General features: G+C 40.7%; 1 protein-coding gene across 1 annotated transcript in view; it reads left to right on the top strand.

Annotated features, from left to right (window-relative positions):
* Nucleotides 1–3,688: 3,688 nt before the first annotated feature.
* Nucleotides 3,689–17,334, top strand: part of FBLN5 (fibulin 5) — a 45,661-nt gene continuing 32,015 nt past the window's right edge. Inside the window, exons 1-4 of the mRNA XM_027739983.2 lie at nt 3,689–4,135; nt 6,274–6,328; nt 8,719–8,770; nt 9,924–10,166. Of these exons, the coding sequence (XP_027595784.1) occupies nt 4,119–4,135; nt 6,274–6,328; nt 8,719–8,770; nt 9,924–10,166 (367 nt within the window). The 5' untranslated portion in view covers nt 3,689–4,118. The remainder of the gene's footprint in view (nt 4,136–6,273; nt 6,329–8,718; nt 8,771–9,923; nt 10,167–17,334) is intronic.

Below are 17,334 nucleotides of genomic sequence, written 5' to 3'. Positions count from 1 at the left end.
AACATACACCTCAGATACACAGGTGTCTGAGCAGGAGGGAAGGAAGGGATGCCATGTTGGCTCTTTTTTCCATGGGTATCTCACACAGGTGGTAACTGAGCTCCAAGAAACGGCAGCACAACAGGAACTGTTACACTTTCTCCTTCCTAAAAACAATATTGTGAGTTGCAGATCAACACACCACAGCATCTCAGGGACTGCACATTCCCAGTACATTTTAATTAGCACAAGTGAAGTTTTTACAATTACATACTATGTTAATTTTCACTGTTAATTCTTGCTTGTGTTATGTTTGGCTACGAAAGGAAAACATGTGTGGGACTGTGCTTTTGAGCTTCTGGCCTGAGCCATCTGGAACAGGTTATCGAATCATTCTGTTATGAGATAGCAATTACAATGCATACACTGAATGATACAGACCTCAACTGATAATCTAAGGTAGTCTGTCTTTGAAAAATTATAGGGAACCCACCCCAAACGCCAGGATTTTGTAACTGAGGTTCTTCCCTGGGAGGTGGAAGAAATGAGCCCTTCTCTTTCTCAGGCAGAATTAGGGTTTGAGGCCAAGTTTCCCATAGGCTTGGTGCAATTCATGTGGCAGTAGGGTGAGATGTGTGGATTTCAAACCTCTGCCTGTCATGTGTTATATCAATATGTGATGATATAAAAAGCTTGCTTATTTGGCGGTCTCCAAGAACACTTAGATCAATCTCTCAACCAGGCAAAAGCCCAGCTTGTGAATCCCCTGGACCTTAGGTGCTATCAAAGTGCAATTGTTCCTGCAAGTGCCCAGAAGTTGTGCTCTGAGTGTTTTACCATTTTTGCTGCTAAAAACATTTGATTCCATAAGATTTGGTAGGAGCAAAGTTAATGTTTTTAGCATCTAAATCTTGGACATGCAGGGTCTTAAAGTGTCAGTTATTGGCAAATTCCTTTAATGAATTTAGGTCTGTGTGGCTGGGTAAAAGATGTCTGTGACTTGGCACTTAGGATGACTTTGGGCTCACAGACCTACCACCACACAGATTTGCATATTTGACTCTTGCCGTGGTTTGACAGTGTTCTTGAGAATGTTCAGAGAGGGTGGACTTTGAAAAATGACAAGAACATCCAAGAAGGGTGTTCGATAGGTGTAGTTCTGGAGAAATGTAAGAACAATATCAGAATTTGAAAAGGAGATAAAATGTCATAAAAGTTGGAAAGTGATGACTTGTTTTTGTGAGGCAGATTTTCTGTTGAGGAGTGCTGAGTGTAATTAACTCTTCTTAAATTCTCTGACCTATTTACAGCTTTTGTCTTAGCATTCAGAATCCATCAGATTATGTTCTTCAGTGCTGAGGGTTCCCGTTCATCTGGTGCTGTGTATTATCTGCAGGAGCATGGCTCTATTCATACATTCCGTCATCTCATCCAAGGAGGGTGGTGTTAAAGCTATACAACACAGTTTATGTGCCTCTTGTGATTATATATTACACAATTTTCAAAACTCAAGTCTTAAAAATAATTGGAGATATAGCTTCAGTCTTAACTATACACAAAGCAAACTTTTAAGAACGTAGTTATTTAACAGAACCCCATTTTATACTGGGGACAGTTCTGCACCTCTTCATGAAGACAAAGAAAATGTCAAGCTAATCTAAATAAAATAATGGATTTTATAACGAAGGATAGTTGAGAACATTAAAGTGAGAGTACCACTACACCTGAAATTTAGCTACTATCTTAAGCATAAATGGTGAAGGTGTCAGCACATTGAATTATCCATTTTTATAGGATGAACAAAGGAGGTTTATGTGCCACAAATTCGTCCTTTATGCAACTCAATAGCAAAGGGAGTTGTCAGAAGGCTATGGCTGCATCTCATTGTTCTGTGTCTGATGGTAGTTACACAAAGGTACTGCAGAAACTCCATTTAGCCATAAATTCAAGTCCTTTTATTTTGGAAAAAAAACAGTCACCATGCTGTAAACCAGCCCAAGTTGTGGTTTGGTACACTTTTTATACTCTGGTTTTTATCCACTCCAGCTGTCAGATGGAGACAGGAAAAATCAAAACATTTGTACAGTATTTCTTCTTAAGGGAGCCCCTTAGGTGGTCAGATCTGGATTCACCCCCTGTCTCCAGGGCTGGATTACCTCTGCCAGTTGGCTGATGAATCAGAACTCTGAGGCAACAATTTTTGAGCAGACTGGTGCTGCACTCATGCAGTGATTCTGGCATGTGTGCAATGATTTTACCATGTGATGGTAGAAAAATTCAGTGGATTAGCAAGTGAAGCATCATGGTATGAAGCTTTTCATCCACATGGCTGGATGCTCAGAGCATCTGCTTTGCTGTAAAGCTGTTTCTCATGGTTTCAGTACATCTTCACACACAGAATAGAGTAAGCACTGCTACTCTCAGACCTGTTAGCTCTCCAGATTACTGAGTGTATTGAGAAACACTGGTCTTGTGGGGCGATGAGAACACTCACTGTCAACATTTTGGCGCAATGAAAATCTCCCCTGTCTTTTCTTGCTATCATCTCTTGCCTGCTTTCTGACTCATGACAAAATTCCTCTCGCGACGTGCCCAGCAGCTTCTTCAGAAGTCCCTTGTGTGAGTTTTTGCTTTTGGGAAGTTTATTTATAATAAGTAAATTCATTCTTGTTTATCTGCCAATGAATTAACACTGAATAATTCTAGGTGAGAGTTTTAACTTTTAATGCAATGCAAGTGATGCAAACAAGTCACTGAGAAAGAAATGGTCAGAAATGGCACTGAGCCTCTGGTGCTGTCATTTTTGAAAGGTAATTTGTACAATTACAGCCATTTAACATGGTACAGAGCTCTTGGACTTCCCATTGGCTCTAACACAACTTGTGGGACCTCAGCAACCCTGAAGCAGCTCAGTTTTTATATCTCAAGCTGGATGTCCATACTTGGAGGCTAGTTTTATTAATATCTGTTATATCAACTATACTTCTCTGTTTCTTAATCTGTTACAGAGAGATGTATAATAATAGTTTCAGGTTTCTTAGAAATAAAGGGTTTTCTCAAATGGCAGACTCAACAGAAAGTCAAAGTAGTTGTTTAATTTCCATATCTGTATTTAATTTCAGTGTTCATCTTTGGATCTAGCATAATCTTTGCAGCATCTGATTGCTTACCTCTCACATCCCATAAATGTTCTCCTTGACCTACTAAAGCTCTGCCTGTGGCAAAGTTGCAAAACACCTGAAAAAGTACTTTATTTCCTTCCTCTTCAATCATAACTGGAGATCTGCAAGTTATGCTTTTCCTGAGAAATATTTCATATCATAAACTGCTCCCTAAAGCATGGGGTCAGTTTAAAAAGGGCCAGTGTTTGCAGACAAGCCATTTGTTTTCCTTTGAACATTTAATTTGTTTATTCCTGTTTTCAAATAATCCCCAAGCAATATAGTTCCTGTAGCCCTGATCATCATGAATTCGAGTTATTCACCTCCCAGAGGGTCAGACCTTTCATCAGTATGCCATTGGCACAGAGCAGTGAGTGTTGCATATTCATTATCCAGGACACCGGCTAGAGGGCCTCCAAAAAGCCTGACTTTTTTTTTTTGTTCTCAGAGCAAGGAAAACAATCCCTTCCCTTCTCCAGTCCCTTGATAAGGGTTTCTGTCCAATAACGGTGCTCTCTGCTCTGAGGCACATTTAACTGTGAAGTTTGCAGTGGGAGAGGCTTTCCTTCAAGCTGTTAGTGTTTTATCCTGGCAGGCTCCTCGAGGTTGTTGTGAGGAGTCTAGCCAGTTGGTGAGCTTTGTAATCTAAACCAGCTGTCCCAGGCTGAGGCCCCCATTTGCATTGTTTAACATACTTAGAAAATGAAGTGTTCATTTTTAACATTCCTCCTCCAATTGGTTTAATGCTGAATTACAGAAGAGAACTAAGCAAAACCAGGTGCTTTCTCTGTATTCTCTCCAGTGTCTGAGGAGGTACAGACGGCTCCCGATCCTCTCCATTACTTGCCATTTCATTCTTTGGACTATAAATGACAGAGGAACTGAAGTGCTAGCAGAGGGTAATGTTTGGAAAAACTTTCTAGTTGTTCATCAGCACAGACTCTGGTTTTTTTCCACCTTTCCCCAACGGTTTTGGACATGCAAGGATTAAGAAGGTAAGTGGTATGCATGAAACTTCTTTGCTTACTGACAGGAAACCTACTTGTGGAAAATAGCTGTGGCAGGGATTCGGTATGCCAATCCACTTGCTAAAGCCATTTGCAAGGAGAAGGGATCTCAGTGGTCAGAGGTGGGGAAAGACAATCTGCCTGTTACTAAAGCTGTGCTGTCTCTGATGAGTTCCTTCTTAATCTGTGCTTACACTCTGCGCATCCGCGGGAGCGCTGAACTGCGACAGCAAACGATCCCACTGGCTACAGTGATTGATTGAAGCTAATTACTTACTATTGCAGAAGTTTAAAATAGTTTAAAATATTTTGCCTGCTGGGCAAGCTACTGTGACCAGCTGCATATAGTGTTGAGAGGTCGTGCTGCATGTCTGCTAATAATTCTTGAGGGGATTTGAGATCTAAAGTAACAAGCAAATTGAGATGATGATTGCAGACAGAACAAGAGGCAGTAAGGTCACCCCCCCACACACCAAGAGGAAACTATGTGTCACCTTGTAATAACAGAAACTAAAGACTGTCTAAAAACATTTGAATTTTGTCTGCCGAGTTTTAAAGGGGATTTTTTTAGTGTACACTGTCCTGCAGCAACGTGCAGCATAGCTCAGTTGCTAGGTGTGTCAGCCTTCAGCTGCAACCTGTTGTACTCCCACCCAGTGCTGTTCTTGCTATGTGCAAAGTGAGTATACATTCCTTATAGCACTGCACACTGTAAGATCTCTTCAAAAAATTTGAGGAATCAATAAATTAAGTGCAAACCTGAATGGATGACATTGTAGTTTGAATGTTTTGCATCGGACTCTAAGGGAAACTCTGCAGAATTTGCCTTTCCTTGTCGCTCAAAGCTGCCAACAAGCACAATTTGTCTTCACAGCACTATGAAAAACCATTTTAGGGTTTATGTTTACTTTTCAGAGATTGTCCCTGTCTTCTCATTTAAAACAAATTTGTTCTAATGTGTCAGTCATTGTTTGTGTGTGGTTTCTGATGCATTTGTAGGTCTTGCTCAACAACTCAGTTTGCATTGGAAATCAGAGGCAGCTCTAAGAGAGAAAGTTGGCAGCTTACTTAGGTAGTAGAACTAAAGCCACCTAAAATATCTCCTGCTTCCTGTACTGGTTTTGTGGGAATATATTGTATACAGTTGCCATTCAGAACTACAATCCAAGATAAGCAAGGTGTGGGTCTAATATTATTGAGAAGTTTTATATAAGGCAGCAGGAAAACACTGAAATCCATAGTACTTAGAAAAAAATAACTTCTGACTGTCACTTCATGTTTTTCTATCTGTTAATAAATACTTGGAGGTGGAAGGTTACTTGACCAGAATTTTTATGCTCCAGGTAAGGAACTCCAGGTAAGGAGCTCCAAAAATAACTGTAGAACTCTGTTGGCAAGGGATCCTCTTCCTTTAGTTGTGATGGAGAGACCCAGTAGGTCCCACTGGATGCCCAGATGATGTAGCTGGGGAAGGGTCCATTGAAGAGAACAGCTTCTAGTAGCTGGTGACCTGGCACAGTGTGTCTACTTCCAGAGCAATGTATTCTCAAGACGGAGTAAAGGGACAGGATCTGGCCCCACGAAAATGGGTTAATCTCAGATGCAGCCTCCTGGGACGAAATGCGGTTTAGCGGTTACAGCAACTGGCTTGGATTCAGGACCTCCTGCATGACATGTCTGCAGCCCTGCCAACGCACCGCGCTGGGAGCTTAGGCAGGGCCTGTGCTCTGGTTTACCCATCCGTAAAATGTGCACAGTGTGCAGGAAAAACTTCCATATTCCCAAAAGAAAGGTGTCAGAGAGGGGCAAAAATGCTTTATTCAATATTGCACACTTCATCCATTTAACAGCTGCTGCATGGGGTGTCATAAAAATTAGATTAGTCCATAGACATATATAGTCAGATTCCAATCCCAGTTGCATAAAACTATAGTAAAATTAGTAACTCTGAGATCTGAATCTGGCCAGTAGTTGTACTACTCCTTCTCCAGAGGCCAAATTCATGTTAGCAGGCAGTGGAATACACTGAAGTATCACTAGAAATGAATTTGTCCATGTGTATTTAATTCTATGTAATAAGCCTGGATATCAGAAGGTTTTCAGCTTATTTTCTATGCACATTACAGGATACTGACTGCTTTCACACTGGCTGTCTGCCTTTCAAGCCCTGGAAAAGCACAGGTGAGAGGTGCACACAGAAATGTATGTACTGTTTTGTACTGAAGCACTATATGGCATGAAACTTCACTGGCTAGCAGGTGGATAGGAAGCTCTGTGGTCTGGGGTTTACATGAAAAGGAAGTTGTGTGGTCTAAGGGTTTAGAGGGGAGAACTTGGAGCCAGCAGGATTCTGGAGTTGAACATGGATTGAGCTTATTGACTCATCCTTGCCAGCTCAGCAAAATATCCCTGTAGAAACCTGGACCTCACTGAAAACCTGATTCTGCCTCTAGACAGAACAGCAACAGGAAATAAGAAAAGCTATCCCACGAGAGCAGGGACCACTCAGTTCTGCTGTGGGAAACATCCACACTTGGAAAATTCATTCATATAAATAGGAATTTCTGTGTATAGTGGGATCTTATCTTAATACTGTTTAATTTTAGGCTGTGGTCCTGAATGACTGTATCCTATTTTTTGTTTTCCTTTATGCCTTAAACCATTTCTGTTCAAGAGGCAGGACTTTTGAGGGTGGATGGAAGTAAAGCAGTCCAGTTCTTGAAATAACAGAAGCATTAGTTCTTTGTGGGCTTGGGCTCCGTGTGGACTTTAAATTAGGAAAGACAGTTCCCAAAGGCACATTAAGTTTGGATTTCTAGTTGATAATCCAGATATACTCCGTGTCCAGAGCTGTGTTTCTAAATACCTTTGCCAAAAGTCTCTGAAATGTAGTTGTTTTTGTTCTATTACATTGAAAATTTCCTGCACATGGCATGCTTATTGATATTTTTGTGAACATTGAATCTGTATGGGAAATGCTTTTCATACCCCTGGGGAATTTTTGAGATGTCTTTAAGGGTTTGTTTTTATAATTTAAAAAATATTGTTTTCATTGCAATTTTTATAAAAACATCTTGTAATGTAAATTGATTTTTGAAGTCCAAGCAAAAAGCAACTTGAAACTGAAATGACAGCAATGCATTCTTTCTGAAGATATTGAAACTGGTAGTTTCAACAATATTGGAATCTCTTCTAGAATAAAGTTCTACAATTCTGTTGAAACCAGTTCTACAGCAGTTTTGGTGCTTCTGAATCATCATTTATTTTCCAAAAGAAAATAATTTTGTTAAAAACTGTCTCAACTTTTCCAGCTAACCTAGATGTAGTGTATGTGCCACAGCGCAAAAAGGAGAACAAAAGAGTAGGTACATTCTTTAAAATGGATGATTATACATTCTCCCATGAGAGTATCTTGGCTTTCCACAACATGATACCAAAACATCTTGGAATGCCAAAATAAATGAAGGCAGAATTCCTCCATACTTGTTTGACACATAGCAGTGGCTTTGTGTATTCATATATGCAAGTGGTAGGTGCAGTCCAAACAGTGCCGTGTGTTTCACGTCATGTCCTGTCCCTAATGATTCACTTCCACTGATTCACAGCTCTAACCCCTTGTCTCCCATCTAGAACTTACTACTTTTCCTTTCATGAACTGGGTACTTTACTCTTCCACTGATTTCTTCCATAAAGTCCAAAACTAAGTGTCTTTATCATTAAGAAACAAAAGAATCTTGAACACACTCCATCCCTCTGCCCTCTGGTTACTTCAGTGGTTCCTGTTTTTTGGCTATCTCTTGCTTACATTCCTTAGTGCAACCTATTTACTGGCAGGATCCTGTGCTTGGCCTCTTGCTAAATAGCTGGAGGCCCATTCAAAATTTAGGGAGAGCAGGGAATCATTTTAATGGGGTTTGAGACAATCATCACCAGGACTCTCATTGATTTAGAAATGCTGAGGGTCACAGAGGAGATGCTGAAGGCTCAAGGCTGCAACCCTGATAAAGACCAGCATCACAGAATAGAAAGGAACAAGGCCTTCAGTAACCTTGCATACCTGGAACATGTGTCATCTAAAGATTTATACTCTAAAAATTACAAGGTTTGGTGTAAAGGAAAAGACTTATTTTTATTAAGCTTGTTATGTTTTAACTGTGGTTCCAGATCAGTCAATGGCTAATGTGCTGTGTGCTGAATGGGCTGTCTGGGGAGTTTTAGACCCTGTTAGAGAGGTAGCAAGTACCTTTTAGCTGAAACCCCCTGTTCTGGCAGAAACAAGAGCCCAAACTAGAAGACTGTAACTTCTATGTTAACAACTGGTATGGAGCCCATAACACCTTGCACATTGGGGACCCTTGGGAAGAGGAACAGCCTGACACTGTCACCACCTGAGGGAACCCCCTCCTGAGCTAAGGGGCTGGCACACGTGCTGAGTGTCCTTTGTGGAAGTGACTTTTGATGTACTGTATAGTGCTGAACAATTGTACTAATCACAATAATCCAGATGAGCATTTGACTCTGCAACCCTCTCATTTCACAGTCACTGAGTGTCCTTCTTTCTCTCATTTTAGCAACAATGCACTAATGGGTTTGACCTGGACCGTGCCTCTGGGCAATGCATAGGTAGGACTTTAATTAAATCAATACATTTAAATCTGGGTTCAGAAGTCCTGAATTTATTGAGTTAAAATTGTGGTGCTCTTAGTATGTTTTGTTAAAAAGTTCTTGCTCTGTGTGTTTGTATATATGTATATATAAAAAGTATGTGTATATATAAATATGTGAGTGTCTTTACATAGCACAAGTATATACTGACCTTTGACATTGTTGAGATACTAACAGGCTGTCAGTGCTACTCAAATAGCAATGATGCATTTTGATAGGAACTCAGTCTAGTTGCCAAAGGACAAGGATTGTTCACCCTCCTTCTCTTTCTCTTTCAAACTCAGGACTTACTGTCTTTGTTGGCAGTTTCCACCTGCAGGCTTGGATAAAGTCTTCCACTGCTTAGCATTGACATTCCAAGTAAATTGAGTTGAGGCAGCATAGGGAAACCAAACCCACACATTGTCCAATAGCATCTTTTTATCAATGGCATTCAGTCTCTAGGGCAGCTTCTTCTGCATGCACTAAAGTCACTCAAACACAAAGGGAAAATCCCACAGCAGACTGCTTGCCCTGTCATAACCTATTGCTTCTGTGCCCAGAGAACCAGGTGGATCCTCAGTTTGGCTAAACCAGTTGTATCTTTGTAAATTTGATTCAGCAACAATCTCAATCAAAGCAAGAAAGAGGCCTGAACTGTATCCCCAGATCTGAACATCCCTAACTTTTTCTGTGGGAAGGAGCTTTAAAGTTCCAAATCAGGATCCAAGTTTCACAGCTGGGCAAACCAAACCACCAGTGTTTGAAATCCTGATCTGCATGTTGTGGTTTGGACAGACCCTCTAGCAGGAACAAGCAGTAGCATGCTGCAGCCACATGTAAATCAATATTTAAACCAAACTTCTATGGAATAGCAAAGCAGGCTTTCTCCTCTTCCTCTATCCTCTAATAGTGAAGTAAAATCAGCAGATCACAGGATATATTGAATATATGGGATGTTTCCTGTTTTAGTATAATGTAACTTCAAAGTGAGACTCCACAAGGAAGGATTAGCTTTTTTGATAGAGAATATAAATTTTTTTTCACAAGGTTTTGAGAAAAATATGTTAACTTTTTTTATAGATTCCATTAAAGAGCAATCACTCTTTTAACTTTTGCAATTTAATTCCAGATGTTGATGAATGTCGGACTATTCCCGAGGCCTGCAGAGGAGATATGGTGTGTGTCAACCAGAACGGTGGCTATTTATGCGTACCCCGAACAAACCCAGTGTATCGATCACCATATCTGAATCCTTATTCAAATATTTATCCACCGCCCCCAGCACCAGGCCCTGTTCCTAACTACCCCACTGTTACAAGACCTCTGATTTGTCGATTTGGCTTCCAGTTGGATGAAAACAATCAGTGTGCTGGTAAGCAGTAGAAATCTTTATTCCATATTTTCATTTATATTAAAGCTTGTCTGACATTGCAGAAGCAATTGTCCTGCAGTTATCCTTTAGTTATTGCAGCAGTCAAGCCCAGTATTTTGAAGTACAGCTAAATTTTTTTCAAAGGATATGAGCTGGATGTTTCATATGGTCATCATTCAATGTAAGTTAAAAAATTATTTAGTCCCATTATTTAATCAGGAAAGCCACTTTCATGAGAGAAGTAATGTTTTTATGAGATAAACAACCATCCAGTGGCAGGTGATTTGTCAGTGCATCAAAGGCATCACAGAATATGCTGAGTTGGAAAGGACCCACAAGGATCATTGAGTCCAGCCCTTAGCCCTGCACAGGACCATCCCCAAGAGTCACACCATGTGCCTGAGAGTATCATCCAAATGCTTCTTGAACTCTGTCAGCCTTGGTGCTGTGACCACTTCCCTGGGGAGCCTGTTCCAGTGCTCAACCACCCTCTAGGCGAAGAACCTCTTTCTAATATCCAACCTAAATCTCCCCTGACACACCTTCAGGCCATTCCCTCAGTCCTGTCACCTCAGCCCTGTCACCTGTGAGATACGTATCAAAAGGTTTAATGAAATCCAAAAAGATTACATCAGGTGGCTTCCCGTGATCAACTAGGTAGATTACCTTGTCATAGAAGGAAATCAGTTTTGATAAGCAGGACTTTCCCCTCATGAAGCCCTGCTGGCTGTAACCAATGACAGCATTGTCTTTCAGGTGTTTTTCAATGCCTCCCATAATAATCTTCTCCGTAACTTTACCAGGCACTGAAGTGAGACTGACAAGCCTGTAGTTTCCAGGGTCCAACCTTCTTACCCTTCTTGAAAATCAGGACATTTGCCAGCTTCCAGTCAGCTGGGACCTCTCTGGATTCGAGAGAGGGTTTGTGATGACATCAGCCAGCTCTTTGAGAATTCTTGGATGAATCCCATCAGGCACCATAGATCTGTAGGGATCCATCTTGAGCAGCAGATCCTGCACAATTTCAGGGTCAACTGGAAGTTGATCATTCTTGCAGTCTGTCCATGAAAGAGAAGATAGCTCTCCATTTGAAGGGTTAGGTGAAGCCTGAGGAAATCTTGATTCAGCTCTTGATGTGAGCCTGTCTTTGACAAGAAAAAAGCCCAAAATACAGAAGTTATGAGCCTTCAATAAAGGATTTTTCCTGTCTTTAGACTAAGGAACTGCATTTAATTCAGAACTGCTGCAGAAAAACACAAAAGCTAAAACTGACTTGTCTTTTGGGCTTATTCTACCCTATTGTCTGAATTTTCTGGCAGGACTTGGTTGCAGATTCTATACTTTCTTTGTTTCCTTAATGAGGAGACCACAAGAGCTTCACAGGAGCTTAGAGAATCTAGATGTAAATTCAGCTGCTTTGGGACACATTTGTCTCTATTTGAATCATTGTCCTCATTATGTTCCCAGGTGGGAAAACCGTATTTTCTAACCAGCATTCATAGTAATACTGGCTGAAAAATTAAAAAATAAAACCAAAAACAAACAAACAACCAACCCCCTGTTTTTTAATGAGGAATTTTTAAATCCTGGGATAACTGAAGACTTTGCTGTAAAAATAAGCATTTTTAGCGTCTGGTCCTTTGAAAATTGTCTCTAGTCCTTTTCATCTTAGCAAATTGATCAACCTCACTTATTTTATCCACTGATTTGTGGATTTCCAGGAGTGTTTTCAAAGTGTTTTGCTCACTTTGCTGTAGATCAATCAGAAAATGGGGCTGGTAGTGGAAAAGAAGTGCTGAAATGAAAGTGGAAATAAAACTCCTGAATTATGCTGTGTCTGGCCTGCTCCATGCAAACTATACTAATCAAGACAGGTGGATTTAGAAAATTTTTCAGTGAGCATCCCAGCCTGAAAAGGGCACACATGTTCCTATCCATGCTGGCAGAAATGTGAGGACTAATTACTTTCTTCAGTCAGGACTGTTCACTTCTGTCCCTTTAACTTTCAAATATTTGGGATTTAATTGTGAGAAAAACTTGGTGATGAGAAACATTAACAAGAATGGATGGGAAAGGACAGGCTACCATTTGAGTACCACAGCAAGCTGGGAGAAGAGTTTGAAAGTCTACATCAGTTTTGAATTTCAGCAGATGATGTATCATGTTTGTGTTGAAGGAAGAAAAACAAAACATAAAGAAAACAAGACCTGTCAGGGGTCTCTTCTGGGGTTAGATTTCATTCTTCATTTAGTGAAATTCTCTGGAGACATTCACTGTCTTGATGCAGTATTTATTTTTGTATCTGTGTGCCTTTTTTATCTGTGTGCCTTGGGATGGAAAGTGTGGTCACTAAAAAATTGATTCAAATCCATGTCTCACTCTGGTGATCGTGATAGAAAGGCCTTATCCTCTGTTTCCAGGACTCCTGGTGCAGTTAACAGGGTCATGTGCAGTTTCATGCTTGAAGGCCTTGGAGACAAGACACCAGGGAACCTTGACAGGGTCCTCAGGAGCAACCAGAATTTCACCCGGGTCATTCAAGAAAGTCTGAATCAAGGGAATCATGGCTCCATTCTATTATAAGCTCATTACAAGCATTGCTCATGTTAGTGGTATTTCAGTTGCTCTGTGCTTACCTGCTTGTCAGCATTCAGCATGCTCTTAGGACGCAAAGCACTTCAAGGGCTAATTTTGTGGGGGAATGGTTGAAAAGAGAGAACTCTAAGTTATTTTACCTAGTATCTGATCCACTATGTAGCTTACAGGTTTGTTGTGTTGTGTTCAGGCACCACCTTCCAGCACCTCCTTTCCAAACAAAATTAGTCATAGGTATTTCCATTAGAGATTATTAGACTTCCTGCTACTGACTGCAGGGGAACCAGAGTTATTCTCATGCCAGTGTTTCTGAGCAATCTCCAGTTTTTAACAGAGTACACATTTCTGTCTGGTCAGATATGGGATTACAGGTCTGGGCCACATTTTCTATTGCTAGGCCAACAGAAATCTTTACTTTCCCTTTAAACTTCAGTAAAAACAGTTTATTAAACACAGGAAACTTCTCTGGGAGATGAGGAGATTTGCAGCACTGAACTTGTTCAAGAGACTTCCAAAGTGAAACAGGACAAAAATTTGATCTGAAAGCCGTGTGAGATTTAACAAGTGCCTTTTTTTTTTTTTCCTACCTCCCCACGAAATGTAGGGAAGCTGTGACAGGATTGCTTTGTCCCAGTCTGGCACCTGGCCTGCCTGCCAAGGCCTCACATTCCATGGCTCTCAGGGGAATGTGCGCTCCTGGTTGTTCACATAACGTTCTCCTTGTGGGGATGATATGTTTCAACTCAGAAAAAAAGAAATATAATCCATTATTCTCCCTTTCAAGCTTTTTTTGGCCTCATCTTTTCTGGCTTGGATGGTCATAGGCAGGGGTTAGGTGTCCATGATCCTTCCCTATCCTGCTCACCACTCAGTTTTACCAAAACTCTTTCATTAGGTCTCATCCTTTTCTGACCCAGATGCCTCTCAAAGACACCTGTCAGTGACTTTGCCCACTCCAGTGTTCTCTGTGTGCTGCAGAAGTAGCTTTAGGCATTTGTGGCAGCAGATAGAGAAATGTTTTAGTGATATTTACTTCTTAAATCTTCTGTGGTTTGATTCCTGATACATGGTATTTTTACCCCTGGAGTTGATGAGTGCTTTATATTTTGTATGTATAAGTGTTCTGTGTTTTCAACAGCATGAAGACTGTGTAAACTCATTCCAAAGCAGGTTGGGAATGATTTATAATCACAATTAATGCTGGAATAAAAGACCACATGCAGGAAAAAGCAAAGAACATTGAGTGCAAGAGTGCTGCTTGAACTGTTTGTATTCTAACACTACTTCTCTATAAATACAGAATGGTTTAGTCATAATAATAACTTTTTGCTCAAGGAACTTGGTCTAGTAACTGTTGGCTCCAGTTTACTGGAACGAGGGCCCATGTTCTTGCATTATACATTTGTAAGCTGAGAGCTCTTTCCAGTTTCCCTTCACTCCACCTTGCTGTTTCCTGATTTACAATGATCTTCAAAATATGCCTCAAACACAGATCCTTCTGGGCATTGTGGAAAGAACTGTAGTGGGTGGGCTCTTATTTTTGCTTTCTCTCTGATTAATGCAAACTCACAATATGAGGAGATGATGGGGGTGGAGAGGCATCTAAAGAGGGTTAAACAGAGGGATCAGAGAAAGCAAACTGCAAAGACAGAAGTAGATGTTAGGAAAAGTATAAGTATAAGGCAAGATGAGTATGACCTAGAGACAGAGAAGGGAGGAGGGCAGAGGAGGTAATAAAAAAAAATAAATTAAAAAAAAAAAAGCCTAATTGTTATTTTTAAAACAAAAGCTAAATTAAGAGGGGAATGGAAAAATGTAAAGATGCTGTCTCCTAGCATAAGAGAGAATTGTTCTTCATGCCCATCTGTGCAGTACTCCTTGCTTCATCTTTCCTCATTTCTCAAACCCACCTATGGGTCCCCAGTCCTACATTCGTGGAGTGAAACTCCTTCCTTCAAAACGTTACTTTTGCACAGATGGGTTTTAGATCATTATCGTTTATATTACAAGCATACCTAAAAGCCACATCCAAGCCTGCAATTGAACCGCCCTGCCTTGTGCGCAACCTCATTAGGAACAGCCTATACCTAGATGAGTTTCCAAGCAAAATGAAGGAACCAGATGTGCATGTGTGGGGGAGAGGGGAGGGAAATGAAGAGACAGAGAACTGAAAGAAAGTGCCCAGGTCCTGCAGCAGGCTCATGGCTATGCTGGGGATAAAGCCCAGAGTTCCTCATCCAATGCCTTAGCCACCAAGCCAGGCTGCCTCCTCATAGCGACTTTTCTAGTGACCTCTCTGGGCATATAGAAACAGAGCAAGAAAAGGAGGGAAATGCAGCAAGGAGATTATACCCTGGAAGGGGTTGTGTAAATGTAATTCACTCTTGCCATTGCCTTTTTGAACCCTATTTTGTTCAGCTTTGTGTCTTTCCTTTTCCTCTTGGTCTGTGAGACAATCTCTTTTGCTGTTCCAGAGGGCCAGTTTCCGAAGGCTGTGCATGATCCCTGTTATGGAAGAACTGCCGTCATGTCCAAATTAACCAGAAAAGTGGGAAAGATTGCATGAGAACAGGTTCTGCAAGAGATTGAGCTCAGACTTCTGAAAAGATATTTAATTGTTGACAGCTTCTGATTAAATTAAGGGCCATGATGTGTAGCCTTTACTCGTACTATGTTTTTCCTGATGGCTTTTGTATAAGGAAATATAAATGCAGACCTCGTGCAGTCATAGCAAAAGAAAAGTTGCCTCTGAAGCTTCTCAAGAAGAAGTTATAGTTGGTGGCTAAGGCTTGGGGTTGGAGGACTTTATATTCGGTTCCTGACTTTGCCATAGATAAGCCTGCCATCCCTGGAGGTGTTCATTTCTGGAGTCACCATCACTGGAGGCATTTAAGAAACACCTGGCACTTAGTGCCATAGTCTAGGTGACAAGGTAGTGGTCAGACAAAGGTTGGACTCAATGATTTCAGAGGTCCTTCACAACCCAAATGATTCTGTGATTTCGTGGTGGGTATTTTGGGGCTAAACTGAAATAATAATTCTTTTTCAGGATTGTACCAAGGATGATTTCACATGGAGACGATAGGTGCTGAGGTAACTTCCTGACAAGTGTCATGTAAAGATATGTAAACAGGAGAAAAAGTCCAGTTTAATAATCCTACAATAATGAAGCTCAAGGTGAGATACGTGGAATTTAGTTACTTCCCCAGTTCACTAAACTGGTTGGAAATCCATGGCCGTTTTTGTCTATGTTTCTGCATAGATCAGAGGAGAGGGGAAGTCCAAGACTTTTACCAGTATCTCCATTTACTTCTGGAATATCCATGCTACAAAAGCTTTCAGCAGCTATTTTATCCTGGAGCTTTTCAATCATCATCTACTCATTTCATGTTTTAGCACAATTCATGATGGTTGAACCTTTATTATCTAATGTAATGAAACTAGACAAGCTAGGTAAAATAAACATATGGAAAATACAAACTATGTACATTAAGGGGACTAATGGAAGAAGGATCATTAAAATCCTGGAATACAGACATACTTAACATAGCCCTGTCCCATTGGATAACCCCACATTGCACAGCTCCAGGCAAACATAGTTTTTCTAGATCCAGCCTCAGTGCTTCTGATCTGATGACCTGATCTATTCACAGTCCCAACAATCTTCATAAAGGTAATCACAAATTGACTATAAAATAATCATGGGTAAAAAGGTACATCTGGAAACACTCAGAGCACCTTCGTCCCTCAGGGAAATCATTGCATCAGTACAGAGGATGGGCTGGGGCTGAGGAAAGGCAAGATTCATCTAGCTGCTACAGTAGGGTTCATCAGTATAGTCATTACAGAAATTTGACCATCAGTAAAGGTATCCTCTCCCACTTAACCACAGAGAATGAGGGCAGAAATGCTGTTTTTCACTGAAGTTAATCCATTTGTGGTGTAGGAGTTGGCTTGATAGAAAAAGTTGCTGTATGTATCAGTCTGTAGCAGAGTAAACTGAGCCTTCTGTGGCTTGGCTTGTTCCTGCTTTCATTCTTCCCCGAAGTGCAGTGTGGGAGGAACACAGTCTGGTGGTTAAAGCACAGGTGAATGCTTCATTTACTTGTGAAGCTTCTACTACTAACAAAGAAATTAGTAAAATTGAACCAACAAATACAATATGCAAGCCAAGAAGGCTGGTGTGTTATTAAGAAAACGGGCATCTCTGTGCACTGGAATGAAAAATAGCAGGGTTCTGAGGATGGCAAAGTGTAACAGAAAGTGCAAATCCATCATTCTGCATGTCAGTGCCTTTCAAGCACCACTGACTGACTGTATGTATGTGTGATGATGTGAGAAGCGAAAATAAAATAAATACAACTACAGTATAGCCACAACTGAACTTGAATGAACTACAGTCATTCCGTGTAAATAGCTGGATAGTCAACTGGAGACCAAAATGCTTAGACCTGTGATTACAGTTCCCACTGACTTGGGTGAAGATTTTGGAGGATCTTGGAGCAGAAGTTTTTGCAGTGAATTTTTTAGGTTTAAGTTAATCTGTCTTGAACCTAAGCCACTGATCATAAGT

The sequence above is a fragment of the Pipra filicauda genome, unplaced genomic scaffold, assembly GCF_003945595.2.
Source record: "Pipra filicauda isolate LSUMZ 115617 unplaced genomic scaffold, ASM394559v2 scaffold27_size4233163_pilon, whole genome shotgun sequence".
In the NCBI taxonomy this organism is placed as follows: Eukaryota; Metazoa; Chordata; class Aves; order Passeriformes; family Pipridae; genus Pipra; species Pipra filicauda.
Note: the sequence above shows the minus strand (reverse complement) of the source record. Positions and strands in the feature narration are given on the sequence as shown.